This window comes from Diorhabda carinulata, chromosome 8 (assembly GCF_026250575.1).
Source record: "Diorhabda carinulata isolate Delta chromosome 8, icDioCari1.1, whole genome shotgun sequence".
Lineage (NCBI taxonomy): Eukaryota > Metazoa > Arthropoda > Insecta > Coleoptera > Chrysomelidae > Diorhabda > Diorhabda carinulata.
Genome location: NC_079467.1, coordinates 7,377,912 through 7,400,096, shown reverse-complemented (window position 1 = coordinate 7,400,096; position 22,185 = coordinate 7,377,912). Strand labels below are relative to the sequence as shown.

Sequence of the window (22,185 nt, the reverse complement as noted above, 5' to 3'; positions counted from 1 at the left end):
CTTTTGATGTTATGTTTCTCACTTCTCTACACTATATCTTTGAAAGAGGCCAATAATTTCTCACAAAAAGCATATTCCTCAAATAAAAATTTGGAAAACTGAAGCTTAATATATAAATTTATTAAAATTAAAAAAGATTTCAAAGACCTAGTTATCGTCGTTCTCTTAAGCTGGCAGGTTTGCGAAAATATCGACTAAAATTGAGGAGTAATATGTAGTTGTAGTGTTAAAAAGGCGATATATACTCAGATATCCTGTATGGTTTTTGTTACTCCTATAGATAATATAAAGAACATTTTGCACAATAATCTCAGTCCTTTAAATTTAAGGACATCGAAAACACTATTTAGTCCAATAAAATGAGTATTCAAACTACCAACCCAAAGGTAAACATTTTTTAATATAATTCGATCTTAGCAAAAAGTTAAAATTGAATTTGTTAATAGAAAATAATTAAAATTATCCCAAAAATTATTTTTAAATCTTAAAATAAAGTTTCAAACAAAATCTAGAGCATTATTCTTTTTAAATCGACATAAATTATTTTTGAAATACGTGCAATAGGACAAAAGAAATTTACAATGAAAAATTAAAATTTGTAGTTCAAGTATAAAAAACTGAAAAATAAGAATTTTCCACCTTTTCTCAAAATAAGTTCTACAAAGTGTGATAAATAATATCAAAGATATATATTTTTATTATTTATTTTTAACTAGTTGAAAAGAACAGTTAAAAAATCAAGTAAATGTAGACCTTTATGGGGATACAGGTATTATGTTTGTATGGAAATATTAAAAAGGAGATTGGAAACTATTTTTAAACAATTGGAAAAAAACATTTTTTTGTAATAAATAAATATTTTTTGAATAAATTGATAGATAATATATTTCTGAGATTATTCGGTACACTCTGTATATATGATTTCAAAAAAGTGGAAAATTTAACAATGTTTTCATACACATTCTAAAATGGTTCACAGCTCAGCTATAAAATTTTAAATTGTTCACTGCAAATATCTATTTCTATTGAAAAAACAACTTTATAAAAAAATTTTATCCCTACATTTTTAAATTTAAAATTTCTTTCATATTATTGTAAGGTTTTAAGATATTTTATAGATGATATTTTATAGAGTATATTTATGAAAATTTTTATATTTTTATTTCTATATAAATCAATTATATATTGACTTAAATAAACATTTATTAAAAATGCAGGGTTGCTATTCGGATAAAAATTTTAATCCTCATATTATTGGACTATGTTATATTTACAAGAAACGTGTTGCATTCACTAAAAATAGTCCTACTAGTTACACAATGCGGCTAATTTAAGATAAAGATATACCCTTATTTCAGGTTTAGCTTCAAGAAAAAATATTTCTAAATGTTTTGTCACTTCCGTATATATTTAGAAAGTATTAATATGATACAATTATTCATTTTCGTCCTTCTAATTTCAATAAAATTGGTTTACTTATAAATAAAATCAAAATGACTGTTTAAGTACATTTCTTTTATAGAAAAAATAAATAAAAAATGATTTTCAGGTTTACAATCTCAAAAACAGGACGCTATGGATCGTGGTCTAAAAAAACTCGTTCGAAAGAATTATTTCTGAGCACATCCTTCACCTTGAAGAATGTTATTTTGGTTTAACAATTAAGGATGTCAGGTTTTGATATTTTAGAAAAATATGTTTTTCCCACCTTTCGCTCCGTAAACCCGAAGGAACCTCAATGGCTAGAACCACGGGCTTTAATAAAGAAAATGTTAGTCACTTTTTCGATATTTTAGAACGAATTTTCGATAAGCATAAATTTACATCCGACACTATATTTAACATGGACGAATCTGGTTTTACCAATGCGCAAAAAAGTCTCCCCAAAAAATTGTTCGTAAAAGGAAGCACCAGGTAAGGAAGTCTAACAAGTGGTGAACGTGGCGTCAGTACAACTATGATATGTACAGTTAGTGCTGCCGCCGGGGGAATATTTTCCACCAATGATAATTTTTAATACAATAAAATTTTATTAATGCATCAAAATGTTCTTGATTTTAGGTCTCTTCTGTTTTAAAATTACAATAGAACCTCTTTGTAATGAACTTCTATATTCTTCTCTGTGACATATGAAATTCCTTTATACGAAAATGTTTCCAGATAACGAAGAAAATCTTCCATATAACGAATTAAAATGCTCGGAATAAGATCCAAAAAGTAATTTTTATTATTAAAATTACAGGAATGGTGACAAGGGGAGGCACATTAGAAGAACCTGCCAGCTGTCGGAAAGTTATAGGCGAGCGGATCACCCCCAAAAAGTCGCTTAGAAAACGAAAAACCGACCAACCTCGTTCTAGCCGCTAAAAACCATTTATATTTTCGAGGGTGCTGAATAAGAATATGACATTTATTATTTTCCAAAGTTGGGGGAACATGGTCAAAATCGAGTTTTAAGTCTAAAATCTGGAAAAAATGAATTCGTGATTTTTGCTGTTCTACTCGATGTATTTTGGCGAATAATGAATATTTTTTCATGAAATTTTATTGGCATACATACCCTTGAACTAATTCAAAAAGTAAATACATCCGAATCCCCCCAAAAATTTTCCGGTTGTATAGAAAATTCTGGAAAATTTTTTTGGGCTCTCCCGACTTTGTGCATACGATTGACAAAGTTGAGTGAGGAAGTTTAAAATTTACTATTTCTGAATGCATGGTACTAAAATTAATGATGTGATTAAGTTTTTGGGAAAGTCTCAGATCTTAATATGTAGAAGAAAAAAAGATACAGCGATTTCAAGATGCGAGTTTCGACTTGATTGTGACTGAATATCCTACTGATGATAATATAATAGACTCGATAAAAGATCTCGAACACTAAGAGGACGACAAAACGGATGATCCTGAGGAACAAGAAAGACCGAAGCCCTCAAAGTCCGAAATGCTGTCTGCTTTTGAGACCATCAGACATGGTTTCCAGTGTATTGAAGAAGTGCCTGATAATGTTTTCCAAATGACGGTGTGAACATTTCTATGAGAAGTTACAAACACGTGTTCAACAAGATATTAGAAAATATTTCCCAGCTCAAAACAAATAAATTACCATTTGATCTGTATACATTTTCCTATTGCTTCATAAAATGTACTGATTTTTGTTGTTGTTTTTTATTATGTAGGGGAAGTTGGGGCAAAGTGGCCCCTCGGGGCAAAGTGATTTTATATGGTATTTCCAACATAGTTACGACATCTATAGGTATCTTCGCGTATATCATTCCCCTTACGTATGTACAGCTAACTTAATCTGCATTTAACCACGGTCGAGACTGCACGCAATTTTTTCGTGAAGTGAAAAGTTTTGAACCACGTGCTTGTAATATTCATTGGTAAGTAAAGTAGCAGTTTAGCTGAAAATACAAATTGTTTGTTCGGTATCATATAAGGTTAGAATGACATTTTATATATATCTGAGACGTACATATAAGCAATCAAACAAAACAAGCTAATTTTTTTATTACTTTCAAAATACTGCTTCGATACGTATTGGGGCAAAGTGGGTTTCCTATTATGGGGCAACGTGTTCCACTTTGGCCCTATAGAAAAATTAAGTTGATTTTTTTTTCAGAATTTCCATAATGGTGCGTAAATATATACGTAAAACTCGGCAACAATCTTGGTAGGAAGACAGTATGATAGCAGCTATACAGGATGTCAGAAATATACTTAGTGCAAAAAAGGCAGCAAGTCAGTACCAAGTCCCTTTGACAACACTTCGAAGACGAGTCAAATCGAACAAGGACCCTGAAGCAGCTTCAAGAAAATATCTAGGGCGATTTAGACCTGTTTTTTCGGCAAAGCAAGAAAAGGAACTTGCGGATTTCATCATAGAAATGGAAAGTAGGGTTTTTGGCCTCGGCACGCGGGAACTGAGACACCTTGCATTCCAGTTTGCAGAAAAAAATAAGATTGCTCATAATTTTAATGCCATCAAAGGTCTTGCAGGGCGTGATTGGATTTATGGGTTTTTAACCAGAAACAAATATATTTCTCTAAGACTGCCAGAATATACGTCAGCTGCTAGGGCCTCTTCTTTCAATAAATTTAATGTAAGTCGGAGAACTGTTTGGTAACGCATTTAAACGGGCCGCAACTGCACAAAATGCTATTAATGGCTTCAAAGCCACTGGAATTTATCCATATAATCCGGATGTATTTCCAGAGGAACTATTCAAACCGGCAGAGACTACTGACAGACTACCAGAGGATGAGCGTCCAAACACTCCGCAATCAGTTCTACTTGAGAATAGATTTAATGAAATAAATCAGTTTCCACAACCAGGGACCTCTAGAGTTAGATCCCCGTCTCCTATAGTCCATTCAGTACTAAAAAAATCACAAGCTGTAGATCCCATTTCAAAAGAAATCTCTGGAAACCTATATTATTCACCGCAAGACATATTACCCTTACCCAAAGTGAGTGATGTAGGAGCGCCCAAAAGAAAATTAAAAAGGGGGAAAACCATGGTGCTAACATCAACCCCTAATTATGAAGAGTTAAAAGTTGCAAAAGAAATTAAAATATCAAAAGGCAAAAAAGAAGCGGTTGAAAAAATATTGGTAAAAACCAAGAAAACAAAGATACAAAAGGGAACAAACACGATGAAGCTACGTCGTCAGACAGTTCAATTCTGGTTGAGTTGGTAAATTCAAGTGATACAGATAGCGATCTAGAATTTTATCCTAAGACAAAGGATTTCGATATTGAAGAGGTTGACATCAAAAACCTAAATAGTGATGAATTTATATTAACAGAATTAATATCTGACAAATTGACAAAAAAAAAGTTTCTTGCCCAAATATTAGCATTGAAAAAACCTCTGAACCTAAGATTATTGTTTCCTTTTTGCGGCAATATAGACAATCGAGAGATATTTTTGTTTTCCCTGAAATGAAAGACATTAGCGAAGTTGTTATTAACGAAATTTTAGGAAAAGTTAAAGTAGAAATTTTGAGGCACGGAAAAATTAAAGTTTGTTAATAACCTTCTTAAATTTTTATTAGGAATAACTTTATGTTTATGTCAGTTGTTCCTTTCTTTTTTTTATAGAGGAAATGTTTATTTTTCTTTCATTTCAATAATAAGTGGTGCTTCATAGTAAAAAGCCTACAATCTTTTAAGGTTTTCTTTGATACATAATGCTCAAAATTGTTAAAATGTCGTTTTCGCTGTTTTCATCACAACAATGAAGTGTTATTTGTTTTTGTATTAAACTCTTATGTACGAATAGTGTTTTCTTTTATCTGGTAATTACTTTCCACTTTGCCCCATATATGGGGCAAAGCGGATATTTTGCATTAACTCACTTTTTCTTCTATAAATTCATAGCTCTGGTCTAGAATCACTGGATATGTCGGGAAACAACAGCTAAATCATGGAAGAAGAGACTTCAGTCATCCAAAATACTCTCTCAGTTACTAAAAAAATATTTATAGGAAGGCTTTGTTAAGGTGACCACTTTGCCCCAACTTCCCCTACATATGTATATTTCACGTAGATAAATACATAAGTATATTTTTTGCTCTAATTGAGTTTTTTATATAATATTACATTTCATAAAAACACAAGTACTACTATTTATATGTTTTTTCAAACTTACAAACCAAATTCTTTATAATGAAGTTTCTATGTAACGAACTTTTACTTTGGAACCTTCAATTTTGTTATATGGAGGTCCTACTGTAGTTTTTTTTTGATATATTGATAAAGACTTAAAGAAAAGTCGAAACGTCAAAATTTATCTTTCTTTTAAAAATGATCAAAAAAACTAATTTTAAAACAGAAGAGACCTAAAATCAAGAACATTTATATACATTAATATATCAAAAGGTCTAAGAAATAAGAAATTAAAAATTTTATTCTGACCTTAAAATTATATAACTCAGATCTCTTTGTTGAATGGCCGATAAATTTCCAAAAACATATCAACTGCAATGTACATACTGCTCAATGGCCATATAATATACAATAAAAATTTGCAGGCTTGTGAGTTTGTTAGAAAAAAATGGAATGGTCTTACTTCAACTGCCTGGCTATATCACCCACCGTTTACAGCCTCTGGATATAGCATTTTTTGGTCCTTTGCAGACTTACACAACTCAAGAAACGTTTTTTCGCTTATATGAAGGGGATAAAATATATCAAACGCAAATGTCAAAATTACTTAATGAGGCATGTGTCAAAGCGGCCACTGTGGGAGTGCCTTCCGTGCTTCAAGAGCTTGGTCAGTAAATAGGCCTGTATTTACAGAAGACCAATTTGCACCTGCTGATGTTTTAAGTTGGAATTTCTGAAAGCGTTGGTGATATTCATACTGAACACACCAGAACTTCAGAGACTGAAGGTAAACCGTTCACCTTCAGTCTCTGAAGACGATAACTTGGTTATCGAAACGCGCTTCGAACATTGTAATTGTGAGTGTTGGTGTAAACAGTGGGTTCAGCTGATGTTTTGCAACCTCCAACCTTTGTTATAACTTCTTGCAGTAATGATGATGAAAATAGAGGTGACAACAAGAATAAACGATTTAGAGGAGTTCTTGAAGAAAAAATCATCGCGATCAATGAAAAATCAAAAACCAGATGGTACTTTGTCTTCTCGTATAGCGCCAATAGCTCAGAAAGCAGTGAAAATAACATGCAGCCTTTACAAATCACAGTTACACAGAATAAACTTGGAAAACTTCAATAAAATAAGTATAACCAAACAAACAAAATGCCGAAACATAAAACAGAAAATACTGGTTCATGGTTTTGTGCATTGTGTGAAGGAACCAAGAAAGAAGATATGATACAATATATGAAATCGCACTTGGATTCATACACGTTTCGATAACCAAGTTATCGACTTCAGAGACTGAAGATGAACAGTTTATCTTCAGTCTCTAAAGACAATAACTTGGTTATCGAAAGCTCGTCAGACCACAAAGTGATCCAACGAATATTTAAGCCACTTTCATAGTTTGGCATTGATTTCATATTAAAATCCGTTCCTTTTATCAAGGGCAGGTAGTACCACCCGGGTTGGGGTCAATGTATGGGTTTAGCCTATTATTATCCATTCACAAACACTGAAAATAGTGTGTCAAAGGCGTGCCGGTAGGATACACTTAAAAAAGAGAGCCGAATCTGAAATAGAGTTGGAATTAGGCAGAAGGTTAAGCGGTACCTGTTAAATGCAAAATGTAACTGTATAATCTACTACCTAAGTAATCCGTACACAATAATTCGATATTGACACTTCAGGTCAGAAAACATACTATTCCGAATTCTCTTACGCAATTTCTTGAAATTTTAATATTACAAACAATACTATTTCAAGACCTACACCTATTGCCGACACCGAAATTTTGCCTAACTGGACGGAATTTCTTATTTTATTACTCTACGCCTTTCTGAAATAGACTAAAGGAAACTAGCGGTCCAAATGAGAAAACCGGTTTTCTATATTGCACAAGATTTTTTTTGAATTTAATTTTTTACTATTATAAATGGTGTGTGTAATATTTAATAAATGGTTTTATTTTGAAATTCAAACAGTTAATTTATTTCCTACTACTTAATTTTTATTGACACTTCTTCTTTTATATGGTGAATATTACAAAATTGGTCCTACTTGTAGGACAGATTCTGATGGCGACAAAAAATGTACTACTTGGTCAGGATACTATAATAATATATATTTCTTTTTCGCCCAGAAAAACTACTGATCTCAATAGATTTTTGAAGGAAATCATTTTACTGAAAAATTCGGAAACGACACTGGTAACGTATCAAATTATTACTTAGTCTAACACAACAACAAAAAAACACCTAAAACAATTTTGTTCTTACGTAAAATTATGTAGAAAAGCTGCAATGTGTTTGAGTGACTAAAAAAATTTCATTAAATCACATAGTGAAAGTATGAGATTATCTCTATCTTGAATGCGACGTACTGTATACATACAAAAAAAGAACGTATACACATTTAAATACATTTTAGGATTTTATTTCCTAATTATTTTGTTTATACTATAATGGTCACTTTCAAAAGTCCCTCAAAAAATTCGGGAAAGTGAAAGTTATCTTTTAAAAAAAGTCCTATCATTTGCAAAATTTTATACAGCACATAAAAATAGATTTGATTAATCTTGGATGAGGACGGAATAAGAAAAAATGTCCAATTTTTCTCATCCAGTCAAAATAATGTTTTTATTACCGAGTTTTCAGTTACCCTGACAGACAACTGCATTAGTGTTAATCTAAGCTCACCATTGTGTGGTTTCGCACTCTACTTTAACCGCTGCGGAACTTGAGGAGTTTGGTTTGAAATTTTTGAATTGAGCATTGTCCAATTATGCATAGTTTTTTGAAAATTTTGTTAAAATATTGACTGTAAAAACATCAACATTTTAACAAATTTCATTTTTAATTTGATCCTTTGATTGCCACAGATAAATCCTGACACAGGTCTAAAGCAGAATGATTTATTATTAGCAAAGGAAACGATAATTCATCACTAATAGAATTATCTGTTGAAATAACTGAAAATACCTATAAAAAGAAATATATATGAAGCTTAGTTACTTTCTATGCCACAAAAATGTGTTGATGCTTTACAGAAGCAAAAAAATATGTAGGCAATTATTTGGAAAGTGAAAGAAAATATAAAATAGAGGTTATAATAATAAAATATTTGTTAAGATTATTATTTTGAAAGTGGTTAAGGCACATTTCAATATAATTAAAAAATAAGAAGGGAACGTTCGTTATTCGAACATGAATTATGTATTTTACCTCTCGTTATAGTAGGGCAGCTGCAAATCGCGTAGCGTTTTCTCTTTTTAGCTAATTTATGAATAGATAATGATAAAATATTCCAGGGTTCAAACGAGGTCTGGCTATTAAATAAGGAGACTGGTTAGGGGTTTTCTTATAAAAATTATCATACATTCCTTTTTTCCTTTGATCGTAGCAGTGCTGGAAGTCTTATTTGGTGAGAGCCTTTAGGAACTGCTCTGCTTCACCGCTTCCATTGACTGAAATCGGGTCCCTTTCAAAGCAGATCTTTTTCTAACCTTTCAAGGAAATCTGAGCAGATCTATTGACGCAAGAGCTTTTGGAGAGGAGTCAGGTTTTTTGGCACCAGCTTCGCACAGACTTTTGTCTTGTGTAAAATTTTTCTAGCCGTTTCTTTATCGGCGTTTCCAGCCTCGGCAATAATCCGGATGTTCATTCGACGATCTGCACGTACAATTTGGTTAATTTTGGTCACTGTTTCCGGAGTGGAAATAGTTACAGGGGGAACTGGGCGCTGGTCATCTTCAGTGCTCTCTCGACCCTCACTAAAACGCTTACACCACTCAAAAACATGCGCACGAGATAGAGAATTATCCCCATAGGCCTCTTGCAACAATTTATAGCACTCAGTCGGAGTTTTTACCCAATTTAACGAGAAATTTGAGATTGATACGTTGCTCCTGTTTTTCGTCACACATGGTTTTACCCCACCCGTCTAGGACGCCCTCTATGCGCGCAGTCTCGTTGTTTAATAGCCAGACATCGTACACACTAAGTTGTAAAGCCCAATTACAGTAGTTGCTTTCCAATTTATTAAGCACTTTGTCACGAAACCAATGGACTCGACGCTCATGACCTTGGCACACAAGAATCAATAGGAACTAGGGATTGCAATCCAGCAAAGTGAAATCCGCGACCCAGATCAATTTTATGCTCTGCGAATCCGCAAGCATCAGCCAGTGCAAATTTATTCAAATTGCCGGCTTTAATCTACTCCTTTTACGGGCGAAGTTGCCGTTCAATCGTTCACAACGCGTCATGTCAGTTGTCAGTGTCACTCATGTCAGTCAGTTGTCTTTCGACTCGTCAAGTCGTCACTGTGGTTTTGTTTTAGTCGATCTGCACTGCAAGGTTAGTTAGTACAATGTTTATTTATTTGTCCTCGAATTACTGTTCTTAATAGAAGACATCGTCCTTGTCCAATATTGTATTTTATTATCGTTTTTGTACGAAGGCCGCAGGAGTGCCATTTGTACGATTTAAATTAAATTTATACTTAATAATTTACGCGACAACAACAAATTTTCCAATCTCTTTGAGGTTATTTTAAATTTGATAGATCTTCGTTAACTGGTTTTAAAATGATTTTTTTAATTTCAATGCCAACTGTTTGTACTAGCCACTAGTTATTAACAAAGACATTAAATATTGCTTCACATGTACTATTGAAGGATGTTTCTTTCAAAATAATAAAAAAAACTTATAGCATTATTTCAAACAGTTTCAACATGGAGGGAAATCAAAATGTCTCCTATGTTGTAATTTTTTTTAAAAATTAGCCAACGTTCTACCACTAGCCTAAAAACTCACTTAAGAACTTAACACTGTTTAATAATCATCTCAATAAAACACGGAGGTATCATCTAAAGTAGCCTCACCATCATCATCATTTCATAATATTGTTGAGGAAGGAGAAGAGCTTCCCAAGAAGAAAAGTAAAAAAACTATCGAAGGCTATTTAATAAGAGAAACTTCAATGCAAAAAATAGTTTCTAGAATGGTTTTAGTCATAATACATTTTGTACGTTTTCAGATTTGAGGTATTTGTTCTCGAAGAGTGGATTTCAATTCCCCAACTCCTATCCTAATACCATCAGACCTACAGTTATGAATTTTTCAAACGCGATTAAAGCTAAAATGATTATCGAATTTACACATCTAGAGAAACAACTACAAAGATTTTCGTTTAGATTCGAGAAAAAATATTTGAACGTAAATAAGGAAACTCATTTGAATCTTGGTCTGATTCGAATACATGGTTCTTGTACTGCTGAACATCGTATTGAATTAGTTAAAGAACGCTTGGCGAGTTTTGATCTTGAATTTGAAACCGATATTATAGGCATGACAACTGACGGTGAAAGTGTCATGGTAAAAGTTGGCAAACTTGTATCTAGCTGTGGTCGATATTCTGTACAAAAAAAGTCGGAGAATATATAGAACTTACAAAAAAGTCGTAGACCGATTTGGATATTGATGATGACGGAAATGTGGAAGTGATTCCTAACTATAATGATACAGTAAACTCCCGATTATCCGAGTATTGGTTAACCGAACCTGTCATTCAAAAATAACAAACATGAATAAAGGTCTAAATAGCGAGACATCTACGGGGAGCCGCGATGGTTATTTGTTTATACAGTAAAAAGCGCGGTCGAGCCTCTACTGGCGTCTTCTAGCTGTTGCTAGGTCGAACCGTCATGTCGTGGGAGGGGGAAGATAACACAATCTAGACTCAGTTGGCTCTGAACTCGCGTTGAACTCTGTTCGTGTTAGTTGCACTCATGCTAATTGTGGTTGTGTGTATTTTTGCTATTTTTATTGATATCTTTGTTGCTATTGTATGAGAGGGAAACGGAAGGGAGTTGTAGTTTCTTTTGGAACAAAACTAAATGCTATTCAACGATTGAACAATAGTGAATCGGTTCAAAATGTGGCTGCTGATTTGGGGGTTGGGGAAGTGACTGTTGGCGATTGAAGGGGAAAATCAAATAGAAAAATCAATAAAAATCAAAAAAATATTCTAATAAAAGTATGACTGGACGTGGTTGTTCCTAGTCGAAAGACTTTGAAGTAAGGTGCCCACGACCAGACGTTTCAAGCCCTTTTTGTGGTTTTTCCAGCTTCGAGGAATGTACGTACTGTGAGTGGGTCGATGCTACAGGCTAAGGCCCTTCAATTTGATAATAACTTTAAAGGCGGCGAGGAAAAATTTACCGCGAGTGAAGAGGTATGGAGTAGGGCAGCTAAGTATTAGTGGTGAAAAGCTATCAGTAGACTCATCTAAAAACCCGGAATATCAAAAGAAAATAGAAGAAATTGTGTTCAAGGAAGGATTAACTTCGGATCAAATGTCTAATTCCGACAAAACGAGAGTTAATTTTTGAATGCTACCTTCTAAAACCTTGACAACAAAATCCGAAACGACTGCTCTTGGATTTAAAAAAAATCAAAGAGTGGGTAACGACAGTAGCTACAGCTAATGCTTCTGGCTCATTGAAGCTGAGGCAGCTGCTTATTGGATAGGCGAAAAACCTAGAGCCTTTAAAAATGTAAAAGTCTACTAACGCAACCAAAGGAATGCATGGGTGGACCGCCCGATACTTAGTGATTGATTTTACAATTTGTACCTGTCACTGAAGAGTTTTTGATAAAAAAAAGCTTCTCAGGAAAGCTTTTCTACTATCAGATAATGTGCCATCTCACCCTGTTGCCCAAGAACTGTGCAGTGGTGATATTAAGGCAATCTTTCTACCCTCTAATGTAATCTTGCTTATACAACATCTAGACTAAAAGATGTGTCGTACTAGATTGCATCAGCGTGGAATGAGGTAAAAACAACCATCGTTCAAAATTCTTGGAAAAATTTATTTGGCATTGACGGGCCATGCAAAAAAGCGCCTCAGCCCGAAAACGTGAGTGAAGTAGTCGAACTAGCCAATGAGTTACCCGTTGAAGATCAAAACAGCAAAAACAGATGGAGATTACCGACGAGGAAATCATCGATATGGTAACCGGTACTAAAGACAGTGAAGAAGATGATAATAAGGACGAGATAACTCCCAAAATATCATACACCGACGGGCTGAAGGAGATCGACGTTGTTCTTGCTTTCAGAGAGCAACAAGAAGAGTGTACGCCACCCGACATCCTATCTCTACAGCGTTGGCGCAACATTGCATCGTCTAATCAAGGGAAGAGGTTATCTCAGAAGACGATCAAAGACTTTTTTAAGAAATAATCTATGTTTCCACTTGCTTATAGGTCTGTAATTGTGATAATTATATGTTTTTGCTTCCAATATACCAGTTTTGTAACCTTTCACGAGGTTTTACGTCTTTTTCACCATAACTGAACTTAACCTTGTGGTCCCGGTACCAATTACCTCGGATAATCGGGAATCTACTAAATTATTCAAAAAGTTTGAAAAGTGGTTAGGATTTTCCGAGGATCGCCAGCTAAAGATGATATGTGTTTGCAAAAATATGTGAAAGAAGATACAGGAAAAGAATTTAGCTTGATTATAGACTGCCGAACACGCTGAAACAGGTTTCTTGATATGTTACTCAGCTCTCATCGACATAGCATCTGAAATAAAATTTAGTATATAGTACAAAATCGAAAATGTTGATAGCGTACAGCCCTTTAATTTGGGTGTTCAAGTACTATGTAGAAGAGAGTCTATCCTAATAACTAAAGAAACAACATTTCGATTTATTTTGGAGAAGTTGGAAAAGCAGGATACACTTTTAAGTAAAGAACTTTTCGTTGTGCTATGTGCAAAAATGAAAAAAAGACGCAACGAAATTACTGCTATGTTGATTTACTAACAGCATCCAATTAAGTATGACCAATAATTGAAAATGCCAAATCCTACATTTGTAATACCAAAAAAGGATAAGTTAAGGCAAGAAATGAAACACATTTTATGCAGAGTCATTAAAGACGACGCTGAAAACACAGAACTTGTACATGACGTAAACGTAGATAATAGCCAATTATCTCTGGAAAATAATTCAACTTTACAAGAGAAATTAAAAATGCATCTAAAACAAGACAATGAAGATTACATTAAACAGACAGAAATTACAGAAGAGAAAAACTTTCACAAAATATTAAAGACAGAAATAACAGCATTTTAAACCGATAGAGTGAAAGAAAATATTTGATTTTGTTGCATGACTATTTATTAACTACCAAACTATTACACTATCACTACACCAACACTCACAATTACACTGTCTGACGGGCGTATCGATAACCAAGATATCGTCTTCAAAGACTAAAGGTAAAATAGACAGTAAACAAAACAGTTTACCTTTAGTCTTTGAAGACGATATCTTGGTTATCGAAACGCCCGTCAGACATTGCAATTGTGAGTGTTGGTGTAGTGGCAGTGTAAACTGTGTGTTCAGTGAAGATCACCAACGGGTCCAGAAATTCCAACTAACTATCAAGCTAACAAGTGTAGAGGCAAAAGGAGGATTTTCGGCTGCTGGCTACATATGTAGTTCTATAAGAAGTAGATTGTGAGATAAAACCATGGATGCCATTTGTTTTTTAAGATCATATTTTCAAAAAGAGAAGTGACTGATTATTGGATTATTTCATATTTCTAACTTTACGAGTAACTATTTGGTAAGAAAAATTGAAAGACTTTTAGTAAACTAAATTCATATGATACTCTTTGTGAATAAAACAGACTGATAATAACTATTACCTCAGATAAAGATTAGAATTTATAATTTTAGTGAACTGGTATAGTACATAAGTACCTACAAAGTTCTACCCAATATTGATATTTTTTTATGTAACTGGAGCTTTTATTAGTAAATAAGTAGCCGAACTGGTGAAATAAATAGCCAATTATTAGTAAGCAAGGCGTTGTTTTTTTTTTATTTTTAAGTTGATTATAACCATAATACAGTTTATTATTTTTAATTCCATGAAAAAGGTATCCTGCAGGATCCTGCTGTTATGAAGTTAATCCCCCGGTATTGGAAACAATGCGGAATTCCAAAACCCTAATTGGACAAACTTCCTGAATACACTGTTTACACCACCACTACTTCAACACAGATAAACAGTCTCTGAAGACGATAACTTGGTTATCGAAATGCTCGTCAGACATTGCAATTGTAAGTGTTGGTGTAGGGTAGTGTAAAGAGTGTGTTCAGTATGAATATCACCAACGCTTCTAGAGATTCCAACTTAGTTAGGAACAAACTTCGGTAAGTTTTATGTCAAGTATCAAATTTGAAAACGTCACAAATTAATTATTTGTTACCGTGTTCAAGATAAAATATACTCGATTAATTGAATACATAATACGGATACTACAGAAGTATTTTTTTTAAATTATATGTTTTACTATATATACCTGCTTAACCCCTTTTAGTCTTCTTCATACAATACAAATGTGCTCGACTCAAACGACAATTTGGACCATAGGTTTGAAGCATTGTGCACCCATTTGCTCGATTGAGTGCTCAAATAGTGTAATTGGAAAGCTACTAGTATTGAGACGTAGTATATTTTTGCAGCATATACCCGCACATCCGCACGAATAGTGTCATAAGTCAAAAAATTGAAACATATCTTTTATTGTACTATTCGTGCTGGAAAAATGAAATGAATTAATTTCAAACACTTATTACTCCATAGATTTTTTGACTTATGACACTATTTGAGCGAATGTACGTGCTGTTGAAGTCTTATGAGTATTTGAAATATAAAATTACAGCTTTGGACTAAACCTGCTTTCAAAATAGAGTTCAAATATTTCTTCGATAAAAACTTAACCTACATTTTTCTTCCTTAGTGACTTATATAGTAAACTATGTTTCATGTGTATTTCCTTAAACATGAATAAAGATTTAACTATTTTGATGTTTGGGCTGAAAATATAAATAAGTAAAAAATAAAAATTTTCAATATCCTAAAACGTTTTGTTTTTGGAAAATATTTATTACTCAGCGCCCCGTGCATTGTTTCACACAATAGCACAAACCGAACATCTGACTCTTCATAAATTAGTAAGCAACTGTATTAATGCCAAACGATTTTACTTCTTGTACTCTAGTAAAAAACTACTTTAATAGCGGATATTAAATACTTTTCCTTTTTAATTTGTTCTAATTTTATGTTCAAAATTTCAATTTAAATTCTCTATATTTGGTATTTTCTACTTTCGGATGAGGAGCACATTTATAGTTAGCTCCAATATAGATTCAGTGACATAAGAAGGTAATATCCAGAAAGAAGAATTTCTTGTATTGGCGACATCATGACAATATTTTGAACAGGGTAAGAATAACAATATCAACTTTGACAAAAAATATTTTTTTGAAGAAATATGTTAATGAAAGCCGACAGATATTGTTTGATATCACGAGCTCGTTTTCTTGTGTTCAGCAGAACAAAATGGCTAGAGAAGACATAAAAATTATTACTATATTAGTAATTTTGACAGGAGGAGATTATATAACGGAATGGGCCGAGGTAATAATAATTGTACTAAAATGATGGTCATCTGTGAGCACAAAAAATTGAGGAACACCAACAAGACCAACTGTACTTGAAACCTAAGGACTTTAAATTGATTTCCCAACAAGTTTTTTATATAATATTGAAAAGTAGGACTATTTTTCACCTTTTTGTCGAAGGTTATTTTGTTAAATATTCAAAAAAATCATTAAATAAATGGAACATTTGAAACTTACAAGTCTAAACAAAGTAGCATCGTAGATTTTTTTTTATTTTGATCTAATACAAACAGCTCTAGTCAAAAAAGAAAATATTATTATCAAAAAATTATCACTGAGAAATATTTCAAGGGTAAGGATTGAAAAGGCAATTACTGGATCTAATTTGTTAGTACCCAAACCCTCATCCTCCAATTTTTCCTTAAAAAAATGTTTGAATAAATAACTTGTAATTTAATTTTTATTCGAGAATTTACCATTTTGTAATTATTCGGGTTAACCACCCCTTTACGAAGGTCGCTGATGGAACTAAGAGAGTATATTGGTAAAATTACAAGAAGCTAAAGAAATGATTACCGTCAAATAAAACAATGAACGTTATATTTAACATTAATAAAAAAAAGTTAAACAAGTTATTTTTTTGAAAATGTTTTGCTCTAGTAGCAATCCAATGAAATCAATTAATTTGAAGTCATCTGATTGAAGACAATCAATCAGTAAAACATACTTAAAACAGATCCCATGGGCTGTTGACACGTTGCCATATTTCAAAATGTCACCATTTGGTTAATACTGACGAAAATATTAATGAAATTATAAAATCAAATATACCAAAAACTACTGATTACAATAAAAAATGGATAGTATTTATGAACTTTTGCAATAACAGAAAATATAAATTATATGGAAATCGGGCAGCGGAAGAACTGGCGTTGATTTTAAAGGATTGTAGCATGAGGAGAAAAGATTGTACAGAGTTTAAAGAAAATACGGTCAAAACCATGTGAAACCTAACAAGCAAGCTGTTACCAGAACAATATTATGAAGAAATTAAAGTTATTATTGAACCATTCAAAAGTGTTGTATTTCTAAAAGCACGCGAGCATTAAGTTCCGCAGAAGTAACGAAAATGATGAATTTATGGAATGAAAATACCCCTGAATGTATGCAACGAAAATTCTATCACATAGCCGAGGTATAATTAGCTTGGCGAGGTGGGGAAATTGCTGCTTGCTTGACTGACTTTTTTTTGTAGCGAATGAAGCATCGATGGTTCCGTAACAAATCGAGTTGAATATAACCTTGCATTCAGCAAGACTTTCCAAGGTAGTTCAAGAATGTGTACTGAAAACAAATTTTCAATAGAAAACAACAACAGCAACGTTTGTCCTGCTATATTATTTAAAAAATTGATGCCAAAAGGGGCCCAAATACTAAAATCAACAGATTATTCCTAAGAATGAAACTCCTCTGGAAAAACGAAAATGACCACCAGTATGATAATATGCCCATTGGGAGAAATACAATTCAAAATTGGACAAAATTGGACAAAATTGTCTGCCGAAGTGATTGGATTGAATACAAAAGAAAAAACATTCTCCAATAGATTGACGGTTAGACGATTGGCCAAAAGTGGTATGCTTATAAAAATTACGGGTCATAACAATGCCAATTCAATGAAACCCTATTTGAATATTAACATCATAATCAAATTATTAACAGCATGTGTATTAAAAATACATCTTCATTAGGGTGGGCTAAAAAAACTTTTATTTTTTTAGCTACTACGGAAATATCGTCCAAGATGACGAAAAAAAAATTCTGTAAAGTTTGAACTCTAAAATATCAATATTTAGAGGTGCCTCGTGATTTTTTATTTTCCATTTAAATCAAACGGGAATTCTTTTTGGAATTTAACGAATTATTGTGTAGTAAAAATAATTAAATATTTTTGTAAGAAATTAAACGGCCTACAAAAAGATCTAAAATAATTTTTCGCTAAGTCGGTTAAAAGTTATTCGCAGTTTAAGTTCAACCTAAAATAATACATGATGACTTTCACAATCTTTTATAGTTTTTTTATAATAAAATTGTCTGTACCCACAAAGGTTGTGATGAGTCTGGCGGAAAATTTTCTTGACAATTGTAACAGACAATTATTATACAATTTTGGGGTTAGCAGAAAAGCTGCTTTAGATCTCTGATCAAATGCCAAGCTACAGCACTTCCTTGAGAAGGACGTTGAAGTGGTATAGGAAAATTGCTATTGATCTGTTACTTGGTACTGCAATGGTAAATGCCCATATTCTTGATAAAAGAATAACAAAAAAGAATATATCTATTACCGACTTTCAAATTAGTGTACCAAAAGAGTTACTGAAGAAAGAAACTAGTGAAGAAAAAAGGTCCAAGTCACAAGGTGAGAAGAGATTGTGTGAGGTGTTGTGAAAAAAAATCATAAAAAATTATTGTAAAATCCGAAGTAAAACCAGTGATTACTTGTTGCAGGCTTTATTTTGGAAAACCACATTATTGTATTCCGTGTTTTGAGGAAAAACATAAATAATTGTGATTATAACAACAATTGATTGTTATTGTATTTATTTTAAAATTAAAGTTTCATTTTTATATACAAAATATACCAAAAATAGGTACAAGTTATGTAAAAATAACACAAATTAACAATTTTAATATATATTATTTGAAATATGTTGAAGAAAGTAAAAAGAAATATGAACAGTAAGGTTTTTTGTTTTACAATGGAGTTGAAGATTATGAAAAAAAATCAAATGGACCAAGTGTAGGGTAATGTTTCAGGACGGTCCAACCAAACTGTAAAACACCTTTAAATGCAGTACCTTGGGCCATGGAGAAGGTTTAAAATAAAACACATCGTGTGGTCCCTAGGACCACTCTGGGGAAAGTTCAGTTGAGGGCCTATGGACCACACCAGGGCTCAACGTGTTAAAAACATAAAACAACATATTTTTCATGATTTTCCTCATTTTTTCTTCCCAAATTTATTGAGAAAAACTTATGTTACATAACACGATTCGAATGAAAGCTTTGAAAACTGATTTCAATGTAGTCTGAAGTTTTTTGATTTGATTCAGTCTATTATTCAATTATTTATTATTTAGAATCAGTTTTTAACGCTTACATTCGAATCGTGCTATATAATAAATGTTTCTAAGACATTTTTTTGTATATAAAAAATTATAAAAGATTGTGAGAGTGATCATATGTTATTTTAGGTTGAACTTAAACTGCGAATAACTTTTAACCGAGTTGACTTAGCGAAAAATTATTTCAGACCTTTTTTGTAGGCCGTTTAATTTCCTACAATAATATCTATAGAGGCAGTAATAGAAACAACCCAGATAATGGAAAATGTAGATGACTTGGTTACTGTTAGTGGCGTTGCAAGATTATAAAAGACCCGATCAAGTTAAGCAAAAATTTAAAAAAAATTGAGAACACAACAATAATCAAAATAAGATAAAATATATGGTGAGCTCCAAATGAAATAACAAATAAATGCTTGGGAGTAATGGTAGACAGTAAAACTAGAGGAAGTATATAGATAAATCAGACAATAAACTATGTTGTAACATTTCTTAGCAAACATATCTTAATAAAAATCTACAAAATAATGACCAGCAGCTGAAACAATGTGCTTAACCCAGGAAGACGACATTAAATTTAAAATTGAAAAAAAAATGCGTCAGGATAAAGCATCGGAAAAGTTTAGTTTTGCGAAAAAATTTATCTCAATACTAAGCTGGAGAAGTAAATGATATCATAACACCATACAAGAAATGAACAGAAATATTAAATAGTAAACCTATGGATCTAAAGCAACAGACAAAACTGGAATAGAAATGTACGGACCAAGAACCAAACACTCTGAAAACCTGGACAACACACCAAGCATTTTTCAAGCAGAAATGTATGCAATTGAATAATGTGTCCTGTTTAATCCCAAACAGGAGATCATCATCCTGTCCGATAGCAAGGCGGCCGTTAGAAATTCAAGCTCTAATATCATAAAATCCAAACTTATTTGGGATTGCCTAGAAAAGTTAAACGAGCTAGTCAAGAAAAATAAAAAATTAAATAGCTGATAAGCTCGCTAAAGCGAGGGCAGACAAGTCCTTCATGAGACCCAAACTCTTCTGTGGCATCAGCTACAGAATAATGGAAAAATCACTGAAAAAGAAGGTAGATAGGAGCAAAACGAATTATTCAGACAATCTACAGGAGCTGAGGAGCAGTAGGCAAAAAATTTCCTGGGAAATTATAACCAGAGTAGATCTGCTGAATGTATCAACATAAGTAAGAACGATCTAACAGGAGTCCTATCGGGGTACTGTCGCCTCAACAGACATCTGAAGACGCTAGACTTAGCAGTTAATGCGACGTTCAGATTTTGTTGTTCAGAGGACTAAACCTCTATCCTCCACAGCCCTACACTACTATGAAATAAAAGACAATGATCTCTGACACTACAGTCATCCCACATTTTGGACTTTCTAAAAGGAGGGGGATTAACACAATAGATCCTTTAAGTCGCAGGGTATATGACACCCCAATATCCACATACATACATAAAATTGTACAAAGAAAAATATTGAGAAGAATGTCAGGTCTCGGAAATAAAAAAAACGAGTAACCAACAATCATGAATCACTAAATAATTATACGTAAGGATATTTCAAGGTTTAGGAAATAGAGAAAGTCGGGTTCAAAATAACAAGAAATTATACGAGTTATTCAGAAATTGGCACGGATTTTGAATGTAGAAAATTGTATAACTCACTTTTTTTCAAATCTTTTCTCAAAGTCAGTGAGGAATCTAGGCTAAAAAATAGAGAGATCATGTAATGTAATGTTTTTTTTTTAATTAAAAAAACGCTTCCCAGTACCGTTAAGTAGTAATATTCTTAAACTTTTTTGAAGAGTCTAGCATAATTTTTGTTTTTTTTCAAACACCTACTGAACTCAGTTTTCATTCAATTATGCTGGTACTTACATTTCTTCAGGAATATTACAAAATATTTCAAATTAAAAAATATATTCCCAAAAAATTTGGTTAAACATTAAAAACTAAAATCAGGTGGTATATCTGTTGGAAAACAAAGTAACAAAAATATCAGGACAAGCAATTTTAGAACATGACGTTTTTTTTTCAAAATTACATTACATGGCACTTAGCATGATTTTCATTATAAATCTTCAACTGAAGTTCAATACCATAGAGATATTGCCGTAAGTAGCTTGATCCTTAATTGATGTCACCTTAGGGCGTGAAATGGTTTCAAAGAAAAATGTACAAGAGGAAACACCCTATAAAATAATATCTTTCTTAAAGGATTTAATGGGAAATATTTCATTAGACAATTTTGAGAAGAAAAAGAATAATAAAACTCCTTGACTCTTAAAGGGTAGGGGCAGTATTATACTCTAATAATTTTCAATTCCTCGAAGGAAGCACGCAAGTTACAAATAATTTATTTTGTTGGCCAAGACTAAAATTGCATACTTTATTTGAGCAGAATATTTTTTCAATTTTGTGTATTGGATCTACAAGTATATAAGTTAATTTTATTACTTGTCCAGCTTATTTTGAATACTATTATGAAGAGTGAGAAGGTTTTGTCATCATAATACGCATATTTTCAGCCCAACATATTCAATTCAAGTTATTGATAACAATACCTCGTTTAGTAGAAATGAAGTATTTTGAATGAAATGTGGCAAACGCCGCATTTAAAAGCTGTATGATATAAACATTTCTAATTAAACGAAGTCTGCCACAAAACCTCTTGCAAATTTTCGATAGGTACTTCGGTATCTTCTTCGGGATTAAATATGTCCGGTATGGGAGGATGACAATGCATATAGGGCCATTTTACTATATTGCCGTTCATCGTCCAGCAAACGGCCTGGCACTTTTCGGGCGTGCGACTATTCTTGCAATACCAGAAGGCTTTGCCCTTGTAAACGCTTTTTTTATAAAACACGAAACCGTCAACGATTAAACGAGGACAGCCGCGTTTTCCGAGGATGCACTGGATCGTAC

At 32.8% G+C, this 22,185-nt stretch overlaps 1 protein-coding gene across 4 annotated transcripts in view; it reads right to left on the bottom strand.

The window, feature by feature from the left end:
• LOC130897570 (protein bric-a-brac 1-like) overlaps positions 1 to 22,185 on the bottom strand; it is a 61,716-nt gene that overhangs the window by 18,515 nt on the left and 21,016 nt on the right. For 2 of the 4 annotated variants that reach the window (XM_057806501.1, XM_057806502.1), the window contains one exon: positions 1 to 22,185. This exon is cut by the window's left edge and continues 10,690 nt beyond it. The exons of the other annotated variants lie outside the window; for them this stretch is intronic. In XM_057806501.1, coding sequence (XP_057662484.1) covers positions 21,899 to 22,185 — 287 coding nt within the window. In that variant the 3' untranslated portion in view covers positions 1 to 21,898. 4 annotated transcript variants of the gene reach the window in all.